A 20,945-nucleotide genomic window follows, 5' to 3' on the forward strand; every position below is an offset into this window, starting at 1 on the left:
ATTTGTGTCTAATTTCTTCCTCATGATCAGACTTAGGTTGAACATTTTAAGCAAGTATACTTCATAGGTGATTGGCTTAAAGGGGTATAATGTCAGGTGTCCAGTATTAGTGCCATCAGCGAGGGTTGATCATTTGTTTACGTTGGTGGCCCCTGCGTCTCCCTTGCAAAAGAACCTCATCTCCTTTGTGATCATTAAGGTGTCTGTGGGGTGATACTTTGAGACAGTGTGTCTTCCCTGATTGCTAGCTACTTTCAGTGGTTATAGCAGCCGTTGGTAATTCGTCAGATCAGTTGTTAACTGTGGTAGTTGCAAAAGGATGAGTTTCTAATTTTATCATTCTTTCTGTGTTTATAATCTTAATGACTTCTGATAATAATCCTAGTAATTTTTAGATTGTTTGTTGATGGGAACACTAGTTCTATAGACAACTCCGGAAGCTCCAGTGCAGACAAGAAGAGAGAGAACAAGCAGGTAGGATTCTTCAGCTGGTGTAGCTCCACTCCTTTCATACATCTGCATACATTTAAAAATGTGATTAGCTGCTTTATATGAAGTTTAAAAAAAACAAAAAGCAAAAAGGTCTGTGCCTTTAAAAATAAAGTTGGAAAAACACATGTATATAATCAAGTAGATAAAAATGCTCATAGAGCTAGATTTTTAAAAAAGAACCCATAATGCATCATGAAGTGAAATACAGTGACATTTTCATACATTTATTTGTCCTTAAGACTTGAAAACAAGTTTTTAATATAAACTTCCAGGTTGTGGGTATTTCCTTCTTTAGCTTTACTAACATCTTTTTTAGTCAGTTTGAATGGCAGTTGTTATATTTCACAAATTGTGGACTTCTCAAAGTACTTGGACTATTAAATTGATCCAATATGATGAAGAAAGCCGAACTGTATATTCTGATATATACCAAGGTCCGTCACTGAGCTTTTTTAGTGGCTTAATGATTAAAATGCAGAGTTGCTTACTCCTCCAGTAAATGTGTCTGGTTGCTGTGCTTTTTGCTTCACTTTAATTTTGTGTCATCTTTGCTGTAAGATTTTTTTTTTCAATCTTCCTCTTGACAACTTTCAGTGTAGTTACCTTAAGTAGCCTACATAGGTGGGAAGGGTATAGCTCAAGTGGTAGAGTGCATGCTTAGCATGTATGAGGTCCTGGGTTCAATTCCCAGTACCTCCTCTAAGAATAAATAAATAAATAAACCTAATTACCTCCCCCCTTAAAAAGGACAAAAAAAAAATACAATGAAAAAAAAAGTAACCTACATATGCTTAAATAATTTTCTGGTTTTGGTTCATTGTGGGCTGGGAAGTTAAATAAACCTAAGTCATTGCAATTTGGAAAAATGAAAGGTTCTAAATAAGGGCATGCATTTTTTTTTTTGCTCTTATTTTGTGACAAAGATTTTGAGGCAGATGTTTTGATTATTAGAACATAAGGTCCATGTTTAGTTTATTGCACTATTTTTAGCTCGTAGATATTAATACCTGGCACATGATTAGCACTGTTGAATTAATTACTGAGGCCTTTTTGTTCTGTATTTCTGCCTGTTTTTGAGCATTCCCTTTAATTCAACAAGTATTCTTGAGATTAGAAGTATTGGTTAGGATCAGATTGTAAAATATTTTAAGTAACATAGAGGAACTTGTCCTTTATTGTGACAAAAGTAGACTAACTTGTGCGGTGCAGAGGCTTGGCTGAGGCAGAGATACATCCAGAATGTATTTTAACCTCAGACATTGTATTTATCATTTCTAGAAATTGAATATTTTTTTTTTAACCTCCCACATCTCCTTAACATGCTCATGCTTCTTTTTTCCTTCTTGACTCTGGAGGTGTTAATGATAGATGTCTTGATGTCCTTGTCTACTAATTCTCTTAATTAATTACTTTTCTCATTATGCACCATACATTTCTGCTTGTTTGTAATTTCTGACTGGATACCAGATGTGGATTTTATGCTGGTGGATGTGGGGGTTTTGGTTGTTGTTTGGTTGGGGGTTTTTTTGTTTTTTCAATTTCTCTGAATATTTTTGAGCTTTGTTCTGAGATGGTCTTAAGTTACTTAGAACAATTTTTTTTTTTAAAGAAGCAACCAGTTTATTATTTTTTTACAATGTTGTGTTAGTTTCTGGTGTATAGCACAGTGATTCAGTTATACATACATGCATACATACGCTTTTGTCATATTCTTTTTCATCATAGGTCATTACAAAATACTGAATGTAGTTCTCTGTACTGTACGTTAGGGTAGGACAGTTTTCTTAGTGCTTGCTTTGTTGGGTAGGACTAGAGCAGCTTTTGGTCTAGGATTATTCCCGCTGACTTAGTTGAGCCCAGCTATTAAGGCAGTATCCTCCTGAGTACTCTATCTGCTAGGCCATGTATTTTGAGATTATTGGGAGTGTGAACTATTCCAATCCCTGTGTGAGTTCTGGGAATTGTCTCTTTTGGAGCTTCTGAAAAGTTCTCGGGTAGTTCCCTGGGCTTCAGATTGTTTTCTCACTGGCACGTGCTTATCAGTACTCAGCTGAAGACTGAGGACAGCTCCCTGCAGATCTCCAGGGCTCTCTTTGTCCAGGTCTCTCTGCTCTGATAGTCCGCCCTATAAAAACAATTTTCAGTTAGTCCCTTTTGGGGAAGTATTTTAAATCTGTAGGTTCTAAAACTATATTATGTTGATGAATTTTATCATACATACAGAAAAGTTTCAGGTTGTGGTAATTTGGCATTAATTGTAAGAATGTGTGTAATTTGAAGCGTTTGGGACTAGAAGTGATTTCTTTCTTTTCCTCCCACCCCCAAAACTATTAATAATTCAAAACATAGTTGTTATAGTCCATTATCTTGGCATCAGTGTAGCCTTCTGTTCTTTCATTCAACGCTGAATCGAATAGTATGTATATTTTTAAGTCTCTTTGTCAGTACAGTCAGCACCACTACTGAAACAGTCGCCTGTCACGTGCTTCTCTAGTAACTTTAGGATTGGCCCATTGACTAGAAGAAAACTGAGATCTGGTTGGTGTGGTCAGTAGAGTTCTGCAGCTCCTATAAGGATTAGCACATAACAAATTCACTTAAAGTTACTCCTTACCAAATATAATTATTCAGTGTTATCAGAAATGTAAGAAGTTATGGAATATTAAAGGAGATATGACAGACACTTTAGCTAATCCTAAGGGAAACTTGGATGTGCATTTCAATGTTGGAATGCAATTTTTGAAATAGTTATCTACCTTTAGTATAACCTCCCTAATAGGGGTAGGTCCAGGGTCCACGAGGCAGTAGTTCCTGTCATGTGTTGTGTAACCTATTTGAGCCCAGATTAATTTTTTTATGCTATTCCACAATATTTTTTTTAAAAACCAACACTTTTTCTCATATATTTTGAGTGATGTTTAAGTGGCAAGCTAATCTTTCTGTAAATTGTTAAACTCAAGGAATGATCATTGAATATCTATCAAGTGTAATGACTTCCCAAAGTTTTCCAATTTCTAAATTAAATTGTCTGTTAACATATCTAGGCAAAGTCACCTGTAAAAAACTTTTTAAATTCTGTACTACTTAGTTAAGGTTAGATTATTCAAGATTATTAGGAAATTTTTACTTTAAACTTTTCAGAAAGAAATAAAGCTATTTCCAAAGTATTTTAAAGGGCATTTACCTCTGACTGATAAAGTTAGTAAATTGTCAAATCTAGGGCAAGTAGATGTTTAGTATGAATAAGACTTTCTTCCCTTTTAACAATAGCACTAGCTGAACGAAGTTCAAATTGGAAAGAAGGTCGTGTACATTTTATATGTTACTGAAAACACCACCACCAGAAACACTGCCTCACTTCTAAGAGACAAAATGGCACTGAAGATAGTTCAAAATTTGCTTGGCGATACAACATATCAAAAAGAGAAATGTTTCAGAATTGGTATGGAGGCATTTAAGTTTTGTAGTCCATAGAGAGAGAGTTCTGTGATATAAGGAAGGACTTTTTGACCCAGTGGTGAAAGTTTGAGCTGCCTTTCATATGTTGAAGAAAATCAAGTTTCTGATACTAGCTGTATCAAAGACTCCAAGTGCCTCATGTTAAGTCCTCTTTTCAGTCACCCAGTGAGACTTCCACACATGACATTTTTACAAGAGGAGGGGAAATACTTCATGAACTACAATTTGTGAGTGCTTAGAAAAGAAAATAGTAGCTCGTATTAATGTGTACTGAGGGCCGGGACTGCAAGATAATAGGTAATTCAAGGATGAATAGAAATCGTCTTGCCCCCAAGTTGTTCATTAGTTGGAGACCAGAAGGTAAGACTGCAACTACAAACTAGTCTTGATAATTGTGCATGTATAGAGAAGACACTATCTCTTTCTGCCAAGGTTAGAGGAAGGAAGGGTCAGGGCAAGATATGTAGAGAAGGTGCTGAGCATTAAAGTATGAGTAAGAATTTGTTCAGAGGGAAGAAGGGCATTCTAGGCAAAGACTTTGGGGCTGAGAGAATAGTGCATTTCAGGACCTGATGACGGATTGACATAATGGTAGCCCAGTACCATGAAGTAATGGCAAGGAATAAAGCAAAATGGTAGCCTGGGGCTCTTCATGAATGAGCTCATTCTGAGTTACGAGGTTTAGACCTTGAGTCATGGCTTTGAGCCACTGAAGATTGACATCATGAAGATAAGACTGACTGGATTTTCAAAGAGGGTAGAAAAGGGAGCAGATACGAGTAGATGGGGGACTGGGACAACAGGAAGAGATGATCAGCAGTTTGGGGCATCCTTCGAGGAGCCTGTGGAACTTCAGGTGAAGATACTTCACTTAGCCTTTAAGTCTGTTTCCTCTGTTGTGAAACAAGGAATTTAAATATCTACATGAAGGATTATCTTAAAAATAAAAACATATAATGTACTTGGAATCTAGTACAGAGGAATTTCTTTTAAGAAGCAGCTGGGGAAGGAGAATTTCTAAGAGATTGAGTAGCATCACTAGGAGACTGGGAGGGAACGATCAACAGCACATCTCAAAACTTGGTCAAAGGGGACCAAAAAGTGATGGTTGAATTTTGAGTTGAAATTGCTGATAATAGTGAGAGTACTTTCTGTGGAAGTTTGGGACCAGAAGTCATATTGCAGGGATGAATATGTAATGAGTAAGTGTTGACTATTGTTTACACAAGCTTGGTTTGAAAAGATTCTGCATAGGGTTGGTTTGTTTTTTTCTGGACCTGTGCCATCCATCATGAAATTTCATGTTCAAGACAGTGCTTTAGTCATTTTCAGTTGTTTTAGCTATATGTACAATTTTGAAAGTTTACCTCTATGCCTTCCCTAGGTACTTCAGGCCAAGTTTGAGGGCAATTTACTATCTTAGGAATATTTTTTATCCTACATTAAGTTGATATTTGATGAAAAACATGATTAAAGTAGCTTTTCTTTAAAAGAAAGTTCAGTTTTATTTATGTTGAAAGTTTGAGTAGAGATGTAAAATCTAATTAAACCAAAGATGGTATGTGCATATGTGTTTTGTTTTTTTTTTAATGGAGCTTTCAATCTTTCACAAAAGTAGAACTCCCAAGTACCCACCACCCAGCTTCAACAGTTAAGGTTTTGGCAATCTTGTTTCATCTGTTTCTTCTCCACCCCCAATTACCCCCTTTTCCCCCTGGACTGTTTAAAATTACAGACCTCTTGTCATTCTATCTATAAATACTTTAGTACACGTCTCAGAACTTATTTTAAATAAGACAACATAACCACTGTAATATTATCGCATCTGACAAAATTAACAATAATTGAGGAGAGGAATTCACCAAATTCCCAAAGGGGCCCATGGTGCAGAAAAGCTAATCTTGCCATTTAACATTGTGCACTTTTGGGCATTGGCTTCTCACTTGCAAACTCTGATTTCCTTACTCCCCTCGGCCCCCTCCCCCAGTCCTTAGATGTGGTAGGCATCTAGCTACAGGTTTAGATTCCTTGGAATTAAAGCTGTTACTGGCCTAACCAAAAAGATGTCTGACTTTTTATCACTATAGATTTTTACTCATTCTTCACTGAGGAGCATTTTATCCTCATTTTGAGGGCTCACTCCACATTCACTTCCTATTTGGCAAAAAAAAAAAGAACTTTTTGCATATGGAAATACCAAGTAGTCAGAGGAGGCTACTCTGTAATCTGTGGATGGATGAGATGAAAATTTCCTGTAATAGGTGAGAGATTGTTTTCTGATGCAGCCTAGAGGTGCAATTTTTAAGTCAGTTTATCATTTCTTCTGCTAACTGCTCAAAGAATTTTTCCCAAATCAAAATAAGCGCTATGCTAAACACAGGGCTTTATAAACATTTTCCCACTTAACAGATAAGATTTCATCGTTTTCAAAACTTTTTCTTAACATGCTTTAGTAGGAGGGATGCTTTTATCATAAGGCAGAAGATTACAGAGGGGCATGGAGCATGCTTTTATTTTTTGTTTTAAAATAATTAGAGCGTTCCAGGAAGTTACAAAGATAGGACAAAAAGGGCCTATATACTCTTCACCCATTTCCTGCCAGTGGTTACATCTTATGTAACTATAGTGCGTCATCAAAGCCAGGAATTTTACATTGGTACAACATGTGTGTATAGATCTGACATTTTATCACATGTATAGGTTTGTGTAACTATCACTACAATGAAGATACAGAACTATTCCATCATCACAAGTTACCCACCACTGCCTCTTTATCTCCCCTCTGTCTTCCCTCCACTGTCCCTAATCCGTGGCAACCACTAATTTGTTCTCAATTTTTATGATTTTAGATGTAGAGTTTGTATAAATGGACTCAGAGTATATCGTATTTTGAGATTGGCCTTTTTTCACTCAGTGTAGTGCCCCTGAAATCCATCCAACTTGTCTTGTGTGTCAGTAGTTCATTCTGAATATGTTTTTAAAGTAAAAATAAGTGCCTTGTTAACTCACTGTACCGAAGCAATCCACCCAAACTCAAGTTTAAAGAAGTCTGAATTTTTGTGGGTATAGGTTTAAAAAAGCCTGTAAGTTTTGTACACACTTTACAATGTAAATATAATATACACAACTACAATAAATGTCTTATATAAATTATACTTGCATTGTAAGATTATCATTAAAACACATAACCAGTCATCTTAAAGTAGCTTCTGTGTTTGAATTAAATATACACAGCTTATAGACATATGTTTACAAAGCTTAGAAATAGTATAAGACCAGTGTTCATTGGCTACTCAGTTTTGTAAATGGTTTTTCATTTAAACAGGCAAATCTGAATGAGCTGTTCTTTTTGCTTTCTTTGAAGTATTTTCAAATTTCCAGAAAATTATGAGTAGTAGAGAGAACTCTTATATACCCCATTTATTAACTTTTTGTATTTTGCCACCTTATCGTTATACATTGTCTCCATCTATTTAAACACGCATGTATACATATATATATAAATTTTAATTGTTCGGAACTATTTGGGCTGAGGTTGCATATGTCATGACCTTTGTCTGTGTGTAGTTCCACAGAACAAGGATATTCCCTTATACAACCACAGCACAGCTGACAAATTGAAGAAATTTAACACTGGGAATATTTTAATCTAATGTTGTTCATGTACCAGTTTTATCAATTATTTTCTCTCTCTCCTTTTTTTTTTTTGTATTTTCTCCCTCCTGTACAGAATCCATTTCAGGAATGGATGTTAGTTGTCTTTTCTCTTTAATTTTCTCTAATCTGGAATAGTTTTTCAGCCTTCGTCTGATAACATTGATAGTCTTGGAGAATATGGGCCAGTTATTTTACAGAATGTTCCTCTTGGTGGTTCCCCATACTTACTTAGCTTCATGTTACACCCCTGGCTGGAATACCACAGGAGTGATGTTCTGTCATTCTTAGGGAATCAAATCTAAAAACAGTGTCCATCAGCATCTCATTAGTGATAAAAGTTTTGATCACTCAAGTGGAGACATTGGTTCCATTTCCCCATTATGTGGTTACTGTCTTTACTATTGCAAGTAGTAAGCAGTCTTGGGCAGACACTTTGAGACCATGCAAACACCCTGCTCCATCAAACTGGGACCCCAGGATTTAGGGATGTTTCTTAATGATTCTTGCCCAAATTGATCTTTATTTTGAGGGTTCAAAGTAACCGAGAGTCAATGCTTCTGAGTTACCTTGCCCTGAAAATTCACCTTGATTTTGGAAACATTTATGTACTTATTTTTTAAAGCTTCGATCTGTATGCGTTGTATATAGTAATTGCTAGTGCGTTTTAACTTAGAAGTGTTTTTTGCAAACCTCTGGGTTTATTTTTAATCCTTTGCTGCCCCCTGCAGGTGTACGAGTATAAGTCTTTGGAGCAAGGTGAGTACTCTCAATATTGAAAATCATAAGGTGATATATAGAAAAAGCAAAAGTTGTAATAGCTTCATACATTAATGATGTGTCATTATAAGTTAATGAATATAGAATCTTGAAGTTGGTAGTTTTGAAAATGCCTTCCTGGGGCATGAAATTTATTATTGCAGTGAACCTTGACTTAGTCCTAAATTGTTCGTAAGATTTCCTACTTTTCCAAAAAACAGCTGTTAACATTATTGCAGTGGCATTTGACCATACAGATTTAATAGTTATTTTAAAAAATATATGCATGTACATATATGTTTGTGTAAGTGTATCTATATATGAATGATAGATCACTTTTAAATGGCTGTCTTTTTTAAGAAGTTAACTGCTTTCATGCAGGAAGTACAATTATCCTTATGCTGAATTACAAGAATATTTGTAGCTTAATAAAATCAGAATGTGTATTATTGATTAGAATTACCAAGTTAAGTATTTTTTTAAATCTTATTTTCATTCAGTTCTGTTTTTAGTATTATATTGCCTTTCAAACTAAATAGTCAGTTGTAATATATGGTTGAGACATTTATATTTAGAAATAATTTTTTGAGTAGAAAGATTTTCATTGGTTTTTTAAATGTGTTTTTGTACAAAATTTGGTATTAAATGTGGCTGTCCTATGTCTAATGTATGGCTACAGCTTCTGGTAGAATTTATTGTCTGTCTTATATACATGTCTGTGTTGGTTAAAAAACAATTTGTAGGTGAAGATTGTATTGTTTTGTTTTTCTTTACTTTTGAACAGTTTCTGTCTTAACTATCCTTTGAGTTGCTATTAACCGCAGCATTAATTCATGGTGGAGTGAAGTGGGATATGGTCACTTTTGCCTAATTTTCCATATTAGAAAATAAATAGTTGAAGAAGTAACTGTCGTTTGAGTTGCTAACAGTTATAATATGTGGCAGGCACTATTTAAAGAACAAATAAGTTCAGTTGTAGAATATACATAAAAGTAATTCAGAATTCCTAACTCGTATCACTTCAGATAACTGTTTCTTACTATCTTCAGCCTGTGGATATATAGTCAAATACTGTTTTCAAGTTACATGTCAGTACTGTAGGTTTTGTAATCATTTTCGTCATAAAATAACATATTTGGATTTTTTAATTGAAATTTTGTGGGCAGAATTAATGTCGAAGAGTAAGTCTTTTAGGGTTTGTGTATTCAATTGATAAGAATCCATGAGAACAAACATGTTAGAAGTTTTGACCCCCGTTTTGTTTTAGTGCCTTTAAGATGACTGGAAAACTGTTGAAAAACTGTCAACAATGACAACAAACTTATATTTTGCTTTATTATTTCTGTAAAACTGCATTTAAAAGGAAGAAACTGGCCCAGTTTCAAACAGACCAAAAACAATACAATGACAAATAACTTTGGTTGATAATTCCTGTAAGCTATTTCCTATTATAACAATTTATTTAGAACAATATATTAACAAGTCAGTCTGGAGGCTTTCTTAGTGACATTTCATGAAACATTGCAGTTTTCCTTCAACATAGGTTTGTTTTATTTTTGTTTTTAAAAGACAAACCTATTATTTAAAAACGAAACAATCTCCTTGGCAGGTGGGGGTGGTGTTGAATTACTGTGATATAGAGTAATACCTTACTGGGCAGAGGCTTTATTATTTCAAGAATTCAATTTCAGATTGTATTTGTTCTTGTTTGCTTCTCTTACTGCAATGTGCGCATTTTCTGTCTTACCAGATAACAGAACTGTTGTACAAGGATGGACGTTATTGCCAGGAGCCTCCAGGACCAACGGGTAGCGTTTCAATTTCGATGATTGTAACTTATCCACAAATCCATTCTTCTGTGTAATGATGGGCTAGAAGGATTACAGCAGTAAATGCTTTCTTTTTGAAAGTGAAATTTGAAAACATTTGATTATAAATCTTTATATTGCTAACCACAGCATCTTGAGATATACGAGTTGTTTGGTTTTATCATAATTATTTTTTTTAAAGACAGAGTTGGGGGCAGTTTCTTTTTAGATATTGAAGAAATGCTTCTTATAGCACCTATCAAAATAAGCTTAACAGTCAGTAATCCTTAGTGTTTGTGTGATTTTAGTGTTTTTGCAGGTGTAATTTAAACATACAAAGCAATAAAGAGGTCTTTCCACTTAAATATAATCTATTACCCAAAGTACATTATTTTGACATTTAGTAATTTTTGTTTTCATATAATAAAGCCTAGACTATAGGGTTTTCTGTAAGAAGGTACCCGGTACCCTTCTTAAAAGTTCAAATTTTTCTGTCCTAGATTAACACATGGCCCTATATATTTTATGCTTGAATGCATAGGAAAATTACTGTTGTTACAAAGCATCTTTGTTAATCTTGGTTGTTCATTGGCTAATAGGCAGCTCTCCACAGGATTACTGTATCTGCTTATTAAAATTATTTAACTTTCTATACTCAACATTTAACAATACTCTAATTTTATGTGTTTCCCTAAATATTGCCCACCAAAAAATTAGTGTAGAAATGTACACAAGGCATTTATTCTCACTCTTTGTGATTTGGACAGGAAAGGGGTAAGGCCTTGGGCAGGACCACTTCTGTCACAGAGTGGTGGAAAAAAATAGATTGAAGTAAGATTCTGTACTGAAAAGCTGTCACTCGGTCTGAAAATAATTAATATTCCTTTCACTCACCAGTTAGATATGTGCTCCCAAACCACATAATCTCTATGCCTCAGTGATCATTGTTGCCATTTCAGAGCCTCTCATCAGGGTGACATCTCACACCAAAATGATTTCTTATAAATTAATCTTGATAACATGACAGTCTCAGTAATTTTAGTGGAATGCTTTCTCTTGTTTTTTTCCACAGAAGCTGTTGGCTATTTTCTTTATAACTTGATTGACAGCATGAGTGACTCAGAGGTACAGGCCAAGGAGGAGCGTTTGAGACAATACTTCCATCAGCTGAAGGAGATGGTACCATTTCATTTTTTGCTATATAATGCCTGTCCTGCCTGACATGTATCTATTAGATTTGAAATTGCTGCTTTTAAGTACAACCAGACCACTTCTCAATGACATACACGAGTTGGAGTCTTAAATTATGTCTGAGATAATTTCTGTTAGACAAATTTCAGTTTGGTTGTCTACTACTCAGGGTTGTTTGTTTTGTTTTGTTTTTTTTCTCCCTTCACTTTGCACAGAACGTAAAAATTCCTGAGAATATCTACAGAGGCATCCGTAATCTGCTGGATAGCTACCATGTTCCTGAATTGATTAAGGTGTGTGTGAAATTGTAATCAACTTTTTAAAATGCTTAATTTTAAAATTTTATTTAAACATGATGCTTTTGGCCAAAAGTTTATTTAAATGACAACCTGTAAAAACAAGGCTTTTCATTGATTGTTGGTAAATGCTGTTTATATATTGAAGGATATGTTTTAAATATTTATTACAGTGGTTAATAAAGTATAAACAGCATTTCTGGAAAATTTTGGAAAGGTGGGAAAATAGCAGTAAAAATGAGATGAGACTTTCAAAATTTGCTTTGTACATTTGCTAATATATTTTCCACGTGTTTTCTAATTCGGATTTAAATCCTAATTTTAGGATGTTAATATGTTGGTTGAAAGAGAGAAGACAGACTCTCAAAAAGTAAGTAGGCTTTTTGAGTAGATTTTACATGCTATAATAAGTGCATTTAATGTGAATTCTTATAGACTTATGTTCTTATGAAACCTAGCATTTTTGTCATCAGTATACCTCCAAGAAGTTGGTGAAAGCCATTTCCCACCTCAGAAAAATCAACATATCTAAGAAATTTGCATTTAATCTAGGAGCTTTATAAACCCCTGGAGTCCATCCACAGATACGAAGATTAATATCTTTGATAGCATTTATGACATTTACGAAAGGTCAGTTTAAAGACAAGAGAGACAAAGAGTGCATTAGATTTGTAGTAAATTTCTTTCCTTCTTTTTTCTTCCCATTTCTGTAGACTACACAGTTTACATCATCTCATTTGGAGTCTAAACTTGAACAACTAAAAGCCAAAAATCAACCTATAGGAGATGTCCTAAAGCAACTCATATTAATGCTTTGTTCAGAAGAGGTAACCTTTGTTTAAATATTTCAAATATGCTATTAAGGTAAAAAATTCTTTATAGGTAAAAGTAAGCAAAGTTAAATATAATATTTATGATTTTTACAGTTGATTATTGTACATCATGTCTGTGAAGAATGCAATTAAATGAAAGGTTAACTAATTTTAGCTACACCTTGAATGGCATGTTTTCGGGTTGCTGTAGTTTGTTTATGATAATCTGCAAAGTGAATGATAGTAACAGCCATGATAGGTTTATCATACATGCCAAATGTCCTTTCAAGCCATGGCTCCGGTCTCTTATATCTAGATTGTCAAGCAACTGATACATGCAGTAGTCATTTGCAAGTCAAATATTACTAGGTTGTTAATGCAGGGATTGAAATTCCATTTTCCTGCTGGAAAAAAGCTCTTTCTGAGATAAAGGGTCTCTTGCCTTTTTTCAGCAGGCGTCCAGCTGTACTTTGTGTTCATTTTAGTGTGTGTCTGCAATTTGTGGTGTAGCACCAGTTTCTAGTTCAGTATCATTTGGTTGTATGCCTGTGTTTTTAGGGGGGAAAAAATACAACTGATTTTAAGGTTATAATATGGTACTGTTAAATTCTAAAATATTTCTTCACATTACTTGAATATTAAATTAGACTGTGAGGAACTTTGCAATGATATATTTTTCTGAGCATGAAAACTGGAATGTGAGTGAGGGCTGACTTGGTACATATTTAATCTGGAAGTCTTTTTTATAATATGGTACCCAAATCTAAAACATCAAATTTGGCATAGTGGCGTGTTTTGCCTTACAGATAACAGATCTTTTAAACCCTACATATATGGCTTTCCTGCTTTTTAAAAGGCAAATAAAAATACCAGAAAGCAAGGTGGAGTTAATAACATGAATCCATTTATTTTAAAAGTACTATTAACTTTTTTTTACACCCCAAACATTGAAACTAGACATTTTACATTTTTACTTTTATATTCATATCTTACTATTCACCTCTATCCTTTATTTTAGAACATGCAAAAAGCTCTTGAATTGAAAGCAAAATATGAATCGGACATGGTTGTCGGTGGCTATGCATCTTTAATAAATTTGTGCTGTCGACATGATAATGCAGAAGATGCACTGAACCTGAAACGAGAATTGTGAGTACCGGCTCTGAAACAAATCATCAGCATTTATGCTGGTACACAGTCCTTGATGGATCATGTAGATTGAATCCTACTTCCATATAACGTAGCTTTTAAAAATTCTTTTTTTGTCAGCATTTTTGAAATTTCATACGGTAAGACTGATTAATTATGGCTTGTTTTCAGCAAGGAGTCTTTGTTTAAGAATGATAGGGCATTCTGTTCCTTAAAGCCAAGATTTTTTCCCAACAGTTACACAACTCCATATTAGAACAGTGGTGATGGTAACTGTTTTATAAGGCTTGTTAAACAGTCCCCTGTCTATATGTGGTGTAAGCAAAATTCTGTCCATTTCTCAAGTATCTTTGGTTTCCTATCCTGATAGATTTACCAAATAAAAATATGTCTTTTTGGGTATTTTGGTATTCATTACAAAGTTCGAATCACCTTAAATGCGATGAAGCAAGAGAGTTCCTTCATAAGTATCACTTACAGATCGAAAGATGCAATATATATGTGATGTTACACTTTTACTTCTTTTGTCGCTTTGAATATAATTACATATGAATTTGTATATGGCTTCAAAAATAAACCTCAACTGAAATGTAGAGGCCAATGATAATAGCAACCCAGGTTGTCTGTTGAGTTTTTGAAAAGTGATCAAGTGGATATTGCAGTCCTTTTCACAGTTAACCAATTTCTAACGTAATACAAATGTGGCTTTAATTTTTAGTGACCGTTTAGATTCGTCTGCCGTCCTTGACACCGGCAAGTATGTAGCACTTGTAAGAGTATTGGGAAAACATGGCAAGCTCCAAGGTAAGCATCAGCACATAGAGGAAATAGGTGATGCAAGTATCTTGCCACTGCAATAACATGTGAATTGATATTAATGGTATATCATGTCCTTCAAAGTGCTTGAACACTTTGCATACAAATTTGCATGTGAATCCAACCAGAGCTGCATGGACAGTGTAGGCCATTAGTTTTAATGGATTGGCAAGCTTGTCATTTACATTTGCACAGCTCAGTGCTTTTTGCATTTCTGCAGCTAGTTTTTATTAGCACTGCTGTTTGGACTGAGTTTGAAGATCATGACTTATGGCACAATTTGCTTATATGCCTGCACTAATGGCTTTGTTTTTGCTTAAGAATGTCAGAAGGCTGAACATAAAACCTATAAACATAACCTTTATTTCAGAATATGAATTTTGCAGGAGTCTTTGTCTTAACTTTTAATAACATTAGCAAAATGTATACTCTAATAAGTTTTTACTTAGAAAAGTTTGCAGGGAGAGCCTAGCTGACGTATAGTTGATATGCATACTCCAGTTTTCTCATTGTTGAGATAATGCTAAGCCTAACATAATTAATTACACTTGGTAATATATTCTTACTATTTGATCATTTCTTCAGTTTCTCATTGAGCTTTATATTTGAAACTGTTTTTCTTTAGCTTTCCTCTCTTTGTGCCTAGAGAAGATTAAAAAAATTTATAGTGAAAAGTATATGGAGAAAATACTTGATTTGAACATTGAATTTTTTCCTCGGAAGCCTTGCTAACACAGAAAACTCTTTATAAAGATTAGCCTGCTTTTTAAAAATCACTTTCTGTAAAGCGGTCAAAACATTTTGTCTGTGCAATAATTAAGAACAACATTATAAAAATGCACTTATTCCATACCCTAAAATGTTTGTTTCTGCCTTCCTAATGAAGCTTAATGAATCTAATGTATTAACATGCAGTCTTTTGGAAAGCTTTCATTGGCTCTGCTTGGCTAATTAGTATCGACATAGCAAACAGGCCCTATCGGTATCAGACCATTAGTCTGGCTGTATATACAGTGTAAACACATCTTTATTATCTGGCCTCCTGACAAGCCATCTGCTGAAGAAACAATGGTGTGATTTAGCAGATGTTAGCTCTGAACGATAAAAGCATCCATTTAGGAGGATCTTGCAGCTATAGGGCAGACCGTACAGGGTTATGCGGTGCAGAGTGGGCACACAGTCCCTATCTATAATTTGTAGTCAAAGTTGCAGGGAAATGATAAAACCATGCTATTGTGGATTTATAATTGTAGTCTCGTTTAGAAATGCAAGTAGTAATTAACTTGAAATCGGCATTATACACTAGAATTTACATTCCTGCTGGGCTTGAAATGCTGTTTTAATAGCAGTTTGTTTTCCCTACATGAAATTACCTAAGGGTCTTTTGTGCTACTTCATTGTAGATGCTATTAACATTCTAAAGGAGATGAAAGAGAAGGATGTTCTTATCAAAGATGCAACAGTCTTGTCCTTTTTCCACATCCTAAATGGCGCAGCTTTAAGAGGTGAAACTGAAACAGTAAAACAGTTGCATGAAGCCATCGTGACTCTAGGGTTAGCGAAACCGACCACCACCTTAACTTCCCCATTGGTCACCCTGTATCTGGAAAAGTAAGTTAATTGAATTTTGAATTTTAAATGTTGGCATTAAAAGAATGAATCTAATCACTTGGGGATTATGCTTTGTAAATACTCAGTGCTGCGGAAGCCTTGGAGGTTATTTGCCACAGAATAAGAGGACTTACATGGAGTAGGTGACCTTTAAAATCACCAGTGCCCTGTGGTCCTGTGGACTTCTCAATGGAGTGGTCTGTGGTGATTTTTTGTGTGTGTGTGAGGATGTGATGCTATTACTTGAAATCAAATCTAGTTTTTCCCAGTTTTGAGCCTAATAAGTGCTAATTATTAATAAATGTAAGAAAGAAGGATTCTCTGTGGCTTTTGATTATGCTTCATGACTGTTATTCAGGTAATGATGTAGCAGTGTTTCTTCAGTGCTCCTTTTCTCTGTATAGTATTTTAGTTGCAATGTACCAATAGAGTAGTTATTTAGCTTTGATAAACACTGTAGAAGCTGTCTCTGTCCTGTGGGAAGAGGATGAATTTTGTTGATAGGGTAACACTTACTGAGTTTGAACATTTTTACACATGGAATGTTCATGTCGGTGCCCAATTTAAGGTATTTTTCCATGCAGATCAGGAAATCAACCTACTGTCTTATAATGAGTGAAACACTTTAGTAAGATAATGAAGCACCCTTTATTATCTTCTTTTCCTCTTGCATTTGTTTTTCTTTTCTGTTTTTTTAAAATTTCTTAGCCCTTACCTCTTTGTCATTTTTTTCTATGGCTTAATGCAGTTTTAATCTGCTTATTTCATGATTGGGATTTTCTGATTTTTGTATGGATGTTGTCCTATCAATTCCAGAAGAAAAGTAGAAGATCTGTCTTAACAGTTAAAATGTTTCCCCCAAATTTCTAGTGGTTTTTCTTTATTACGGGGTATAATCAATTGAATATAATGAATGATTTAGTATTTAAAATGTGGAATAAAAACCATCTCTTTTAACTAACTCTGTGTTAGGAAATATGTGTATACATACATATATTTATATCCACACACACATGTTTTATGAAGTAACTTTTTTGCCATCCAATCAAGAAACAGTTTATCAAGTTAGACGATTGGCCAAATTTTAACCTCCACAGTCTCAGCATTATATCCTTTTAAAGAAATAGTGATTCAAACAATTACTGTGTTATTGAGTTCTCATGTTCACAGCCAACTTTATATAGAAATCCTATAATTAATATGCTTCCTCCTAGAATTTTTTTGATTGTTTAAAAGACCCATCTCTGCAAATTGCATGTAGAGCTCTGCATGCGGATTTGAAAGAAATGGGCCCAGTGCCCAGAAGAATTAGGCCCTCCTCCACCACTGAGCAAAAATAAAATAATTAACAATGAAAATGAGGCCATGGTAGAAAAGTACCTTACAAATAGAAATACTTTGAAGACAGAGGAAGTACAGAAGTTTTCTGAAAGAGGTCTGCAGATGGGGCTCATGAACCAAGGAGAGCTTCTCCAAGGGAAAATGGAAATAGCATGGGATTCAGATGTTAACCTGGAGCATGCTCTGTGCTTCTGATTTTATAGTATAGTCAGATTTGTGTCTCAGTAAAATTTGACTGTCCCTGTTAATTGGGCTAGAAAAATCTAAATTCATATCTTTTATGATTTTTTTTAAACTACTTTCAGATACAAAGAGAAATCATTTACCTTCTATTTTTATCTGCCTGGGTTGGGTTTGGTTTTTTGTTTTTTACTCTCTTTGCTTTGGCAGAGGCAGTCTCCATGACAAGATCTTTTTTTTTCATCTATCATAATAAAAAGGTTTGGTTGACTCTTTCAGAGTTGGGAGAATAATAAAAAGCAGATAAAGGAGACTTCATGTTTTGTGGAAAATGGTGGTAGTACTCCTAGTTGGGGCTAAGTTGGAGGAAAACACTGACTTTGAAACTTTTTTTCAGTTGTGTTTTCCCCAACTGATGGAAGATAGCTAATTAATATAGAATCATGACAAGTGCAGTACTAGGATTAGCTACACTAGCCTGCCAAAAAGCCCACATGTGTTTGATTTGATTAGATATGTTTAATCTTCAATAATATCACGTAATTGGCCTCAGCAGGTTTGAGCTCATCTGGGGAATGAAGTAAAATTACGAGAAACATTTCAGAACATTGCACAAAATCTTCATAGTTTCAAAGGCAAGCATCCTTTTGGAAAGTCATTGCAAGACTCTGAAGAGGCTATCACTTACATATTGTAATTCTGGAACAGATCTATGAGGTTGAATTCCTTACAAAGAGGATCTTTTTAAGATTCAATAGATCTTAATTTTGGACTGACTTTTCCAGCATTAGATAAAACAGAGAAGAAATTTCATACGTGTCAGTTTGTTACTTGTATAAAAAGCTTTATAGGTATGAAAATAATACACATTTTGTTTTTATTCATTTGCCAAGGGAAACCCAAAATAATAACAGATTTGCAAGATTATGGAGAAGTTACTAAAGTGAAAAGTGACCTGCTTCTATATGATCAAAATAGTAACTTGCATTGAGCAGAGAGAAATACGCCAAATTGAACAACATTTCCTTGTGTTCTGTTGACACTGAGACTGTTCTATAAGCCACATGTCTACATGTTGTCCACATCAATGTTAAACATTTTCTTTTGTAACTACTAAAAAAAAATTTTTTTTTAATTGTAATCATGCCTGATCCTGAAAGATGACCTGGATCTTCCATGTTAAGGAAGAAAGAAACACTTTAACATAGGTTAAAAGAGCTTTTGATTAGTCTTTATGCTATGGTAGAGGAAATGAAATTAATGAAATCTGGGCCATTAGTTTTAAAGGCATAGAAATTTGTATAATGCAGTTTCAGATTCACTTGTTTTATAACTGATCCATTTTGGTTTCATTGCCTGTGAAAAATATCTGAAGCTGTTTTAACTGGATTATTTAGTGCAAATGATCAAAGAAGCTTTAATTTCTGCTTTCCATTAAGGATTTTTCTGTGCTGATTTGTGCTATAATCTGTGTATGCCCACATGCATTTCATTTAAGTGAATCATGGACTTTGTATATATAATCCTCCCCGAACTCTTGCTAAGTTAATCTTGAGTTCTTCATAAAGGTCACAATTTCTGTAAGATGAACCTATAACAATATGTTTTAAAAACTCTCTGTGACACTTTAATGTGTTACAGAAGTGGGAAATATACTTTTTAAAATGTTGGTTATTCTGTCATATATACACCCGTTCAATTTTGGCATCTTCATTTGTACTAGATACTTTTATTACTTATGGGAATGCTACTTCTAGAGTAAAACTCTTCGTGTGCTGAAAGGAAATTAAGGAGGTTTGGCTCTTTTACTCCATTATTGCAATTAAGAACTTAGCATCATCAGTGCCAAAGGACAAAAAGTGGTTCATTTGCCCTAGGGGGACAGGACAGTGATAAGATGATTTTTCTTCAAGGATCATTGGGTCGTAATTAAGTTACATTCATGGCTATTGCTTTTTGAAGGATGATTGGTAAATGACAGGCTTCATGTGCTTAGTACGGACAGTGTTCAGTAGGGTTTTTTCTCCCTCTGTCAGAAAATCCTGTTGAGCCTGATAATGTAAATGTGGCATTTTATTCTGAACAAAAGAGCAGGGAAATGAGCTATCTTGTCTAATCATTCAGTTGTTTAACACCGACTTCCAGTTTAGACTCAATTGGCTGGAAAGCACTTGACATGTGAAGTTAGTGCTGTTCGGAACGCATGTTTGAGTAAATTTTAAAGTAAGTGACAGCTAAATTGTACCTAGGGAAATTACAAAGCCTTCAACACAGTTAATTTTTTGGGGAGGATTAGTTGTAATTGCAACACCAGTCTCCTTGAAGATTCCTCATTTATAGATGATGAACAGAAAAAAAAAATTTAGCTCTTTCAAAGGGCTGGTTCTCTTAACAGAATAATTTTTCTGAAGTCTATGGTTCCTCCTGAATTGATTTCTTTCCACACTGAACATCTGCCTAAGATTTATAGAATAGTCAGTTTTTAGACCTTTGAGGGTTTTTTTCCCCCTCCTTCCCTTGTTTTAAACTTTTTTCTCCCTCAAAGCTCCTCTTTTCTCTAGTGATTTCAGATTTTAAGGGTTTTTCAGTCAGTAAGCCCTGTAAGTAAATTGCCACTTCACTAACACTTTATGCATAATGTTGAAGCACTTTATACCAATTAAAAATCAATATTTGTCACTTAAAATTTTTGATTAAATTAAGCGTGCGCGCTGCATTGGAAAGTTTTTTTTACTGTAAGTAAGGAGACTAAGTTTAAAGCTACTGGTAGGTAAACAAATGGTTGTCACTAGTTGTTGTTCTTCTAACAGTTCTAGATTGTATGACACACATTGGTGATTTTTACGGTTGTGTATAAAGGAATTTGAGTTAGGAGGGCTTTGTGTCCTGATACCTTTAAGTAGGTATTTTTATGATCAGTGGGAGCCTCAAAATAAATGTTATGTCCATTGTTTATTTTTCTGTCAATGACATTGTAAAGCATAGTTTCATTTCATAATAAGGACTAAAACAGGAGAGAACATGAGATTTACCATATGAGCTTCGAGCTTACCTTTCTGCATGTTCCTCCTGATGATGATACAGAGTTACAGTTTGTAGTAATTTTATAAATGGTTGTGTTCCCTTAAAAAATAAAGTAGAAATTCTAGAATGAATTTTAATATGAGCCAAGTGACTCTATTAAGGTTAATGAATAAAAGTCTTTTAAGTGTTTAAAGTACTTACTGGACTCAGCCTATTATATATATAATATATACATATATATATATATATATGCTCTTAAGATTTAGAGTAGTCTTCCTTTCCTCTGTTGTTTTTATTTCGTCGGCTCACAGAATATTGATAAAGTTTATGTTGAGTTAATTAGCATTAATCAA

The 20,945-nt window shown here is 34.4% G+C and overlaps 1 protein-coding gene across 1 annotated transcript in view; it reads left to right on the top strand.

The window, feature by feature from the left end:
- The window catches only part of LRPPRC (leucine rich pentatricopeptide repeat containing), a 93,731-nt gene that overhangs the window by 28,848 nt on the left and 43,938 nt on the right, over positions 1 to 20,945 (top strand). Inside the window, exons 15-23 of the mRNA XM_072937787.1 lie at positions 8,337 to 8,364; positions 10,115 to 10,172; positions 11,245 to 11,351; positions 11,579 to 11,656; positions 11,985 to 12,029; positions 12,373 to 12,486; positions 13,490 to 13,620; positions 14,339 to 14,424; positions 15,840 to 16,047. Coding sequence (XP_072793888.1) covers positions 8,337 to 8,364; positions 10,115 to 10,172; positions 11,245 to 11,351; positions 11,579 to 11,656; positions 11,985 to 12,029; positions 12,373 to 12,486; positions 13,490 to 13,620; positions 14,339 to 14,424; positions 15,840 to 16,047 — 855 coding nt within the window. The remainder of the gene's footprint in view (positions 1 to 8,336; positions 8,365 to 10,114; positions 10,173 to 11,244; positions 11,352 to 11,578; positions 11,657 to 11,984; positions 12,030 to 12,372; positions 12,487 to 13,489; positions 13,621 to 14,338; positions 14,425 to 15,839; positions 16,048 to 20,945) is intronic.

This window comes from Vicugna pacos, chromosome 15 (assembly GCF_048564905.1).
Source record: "Vicugna pacos chromosome 15, VicPac4, whole genome shotgun sequence".
NCBI classification, from domain to species: domain Eukaryota; kingdom Metazoa; phylum Chordata; class Mammalia; order Artiodactyla; family Camelidae; genus Vicugna; species Vicugna pacos.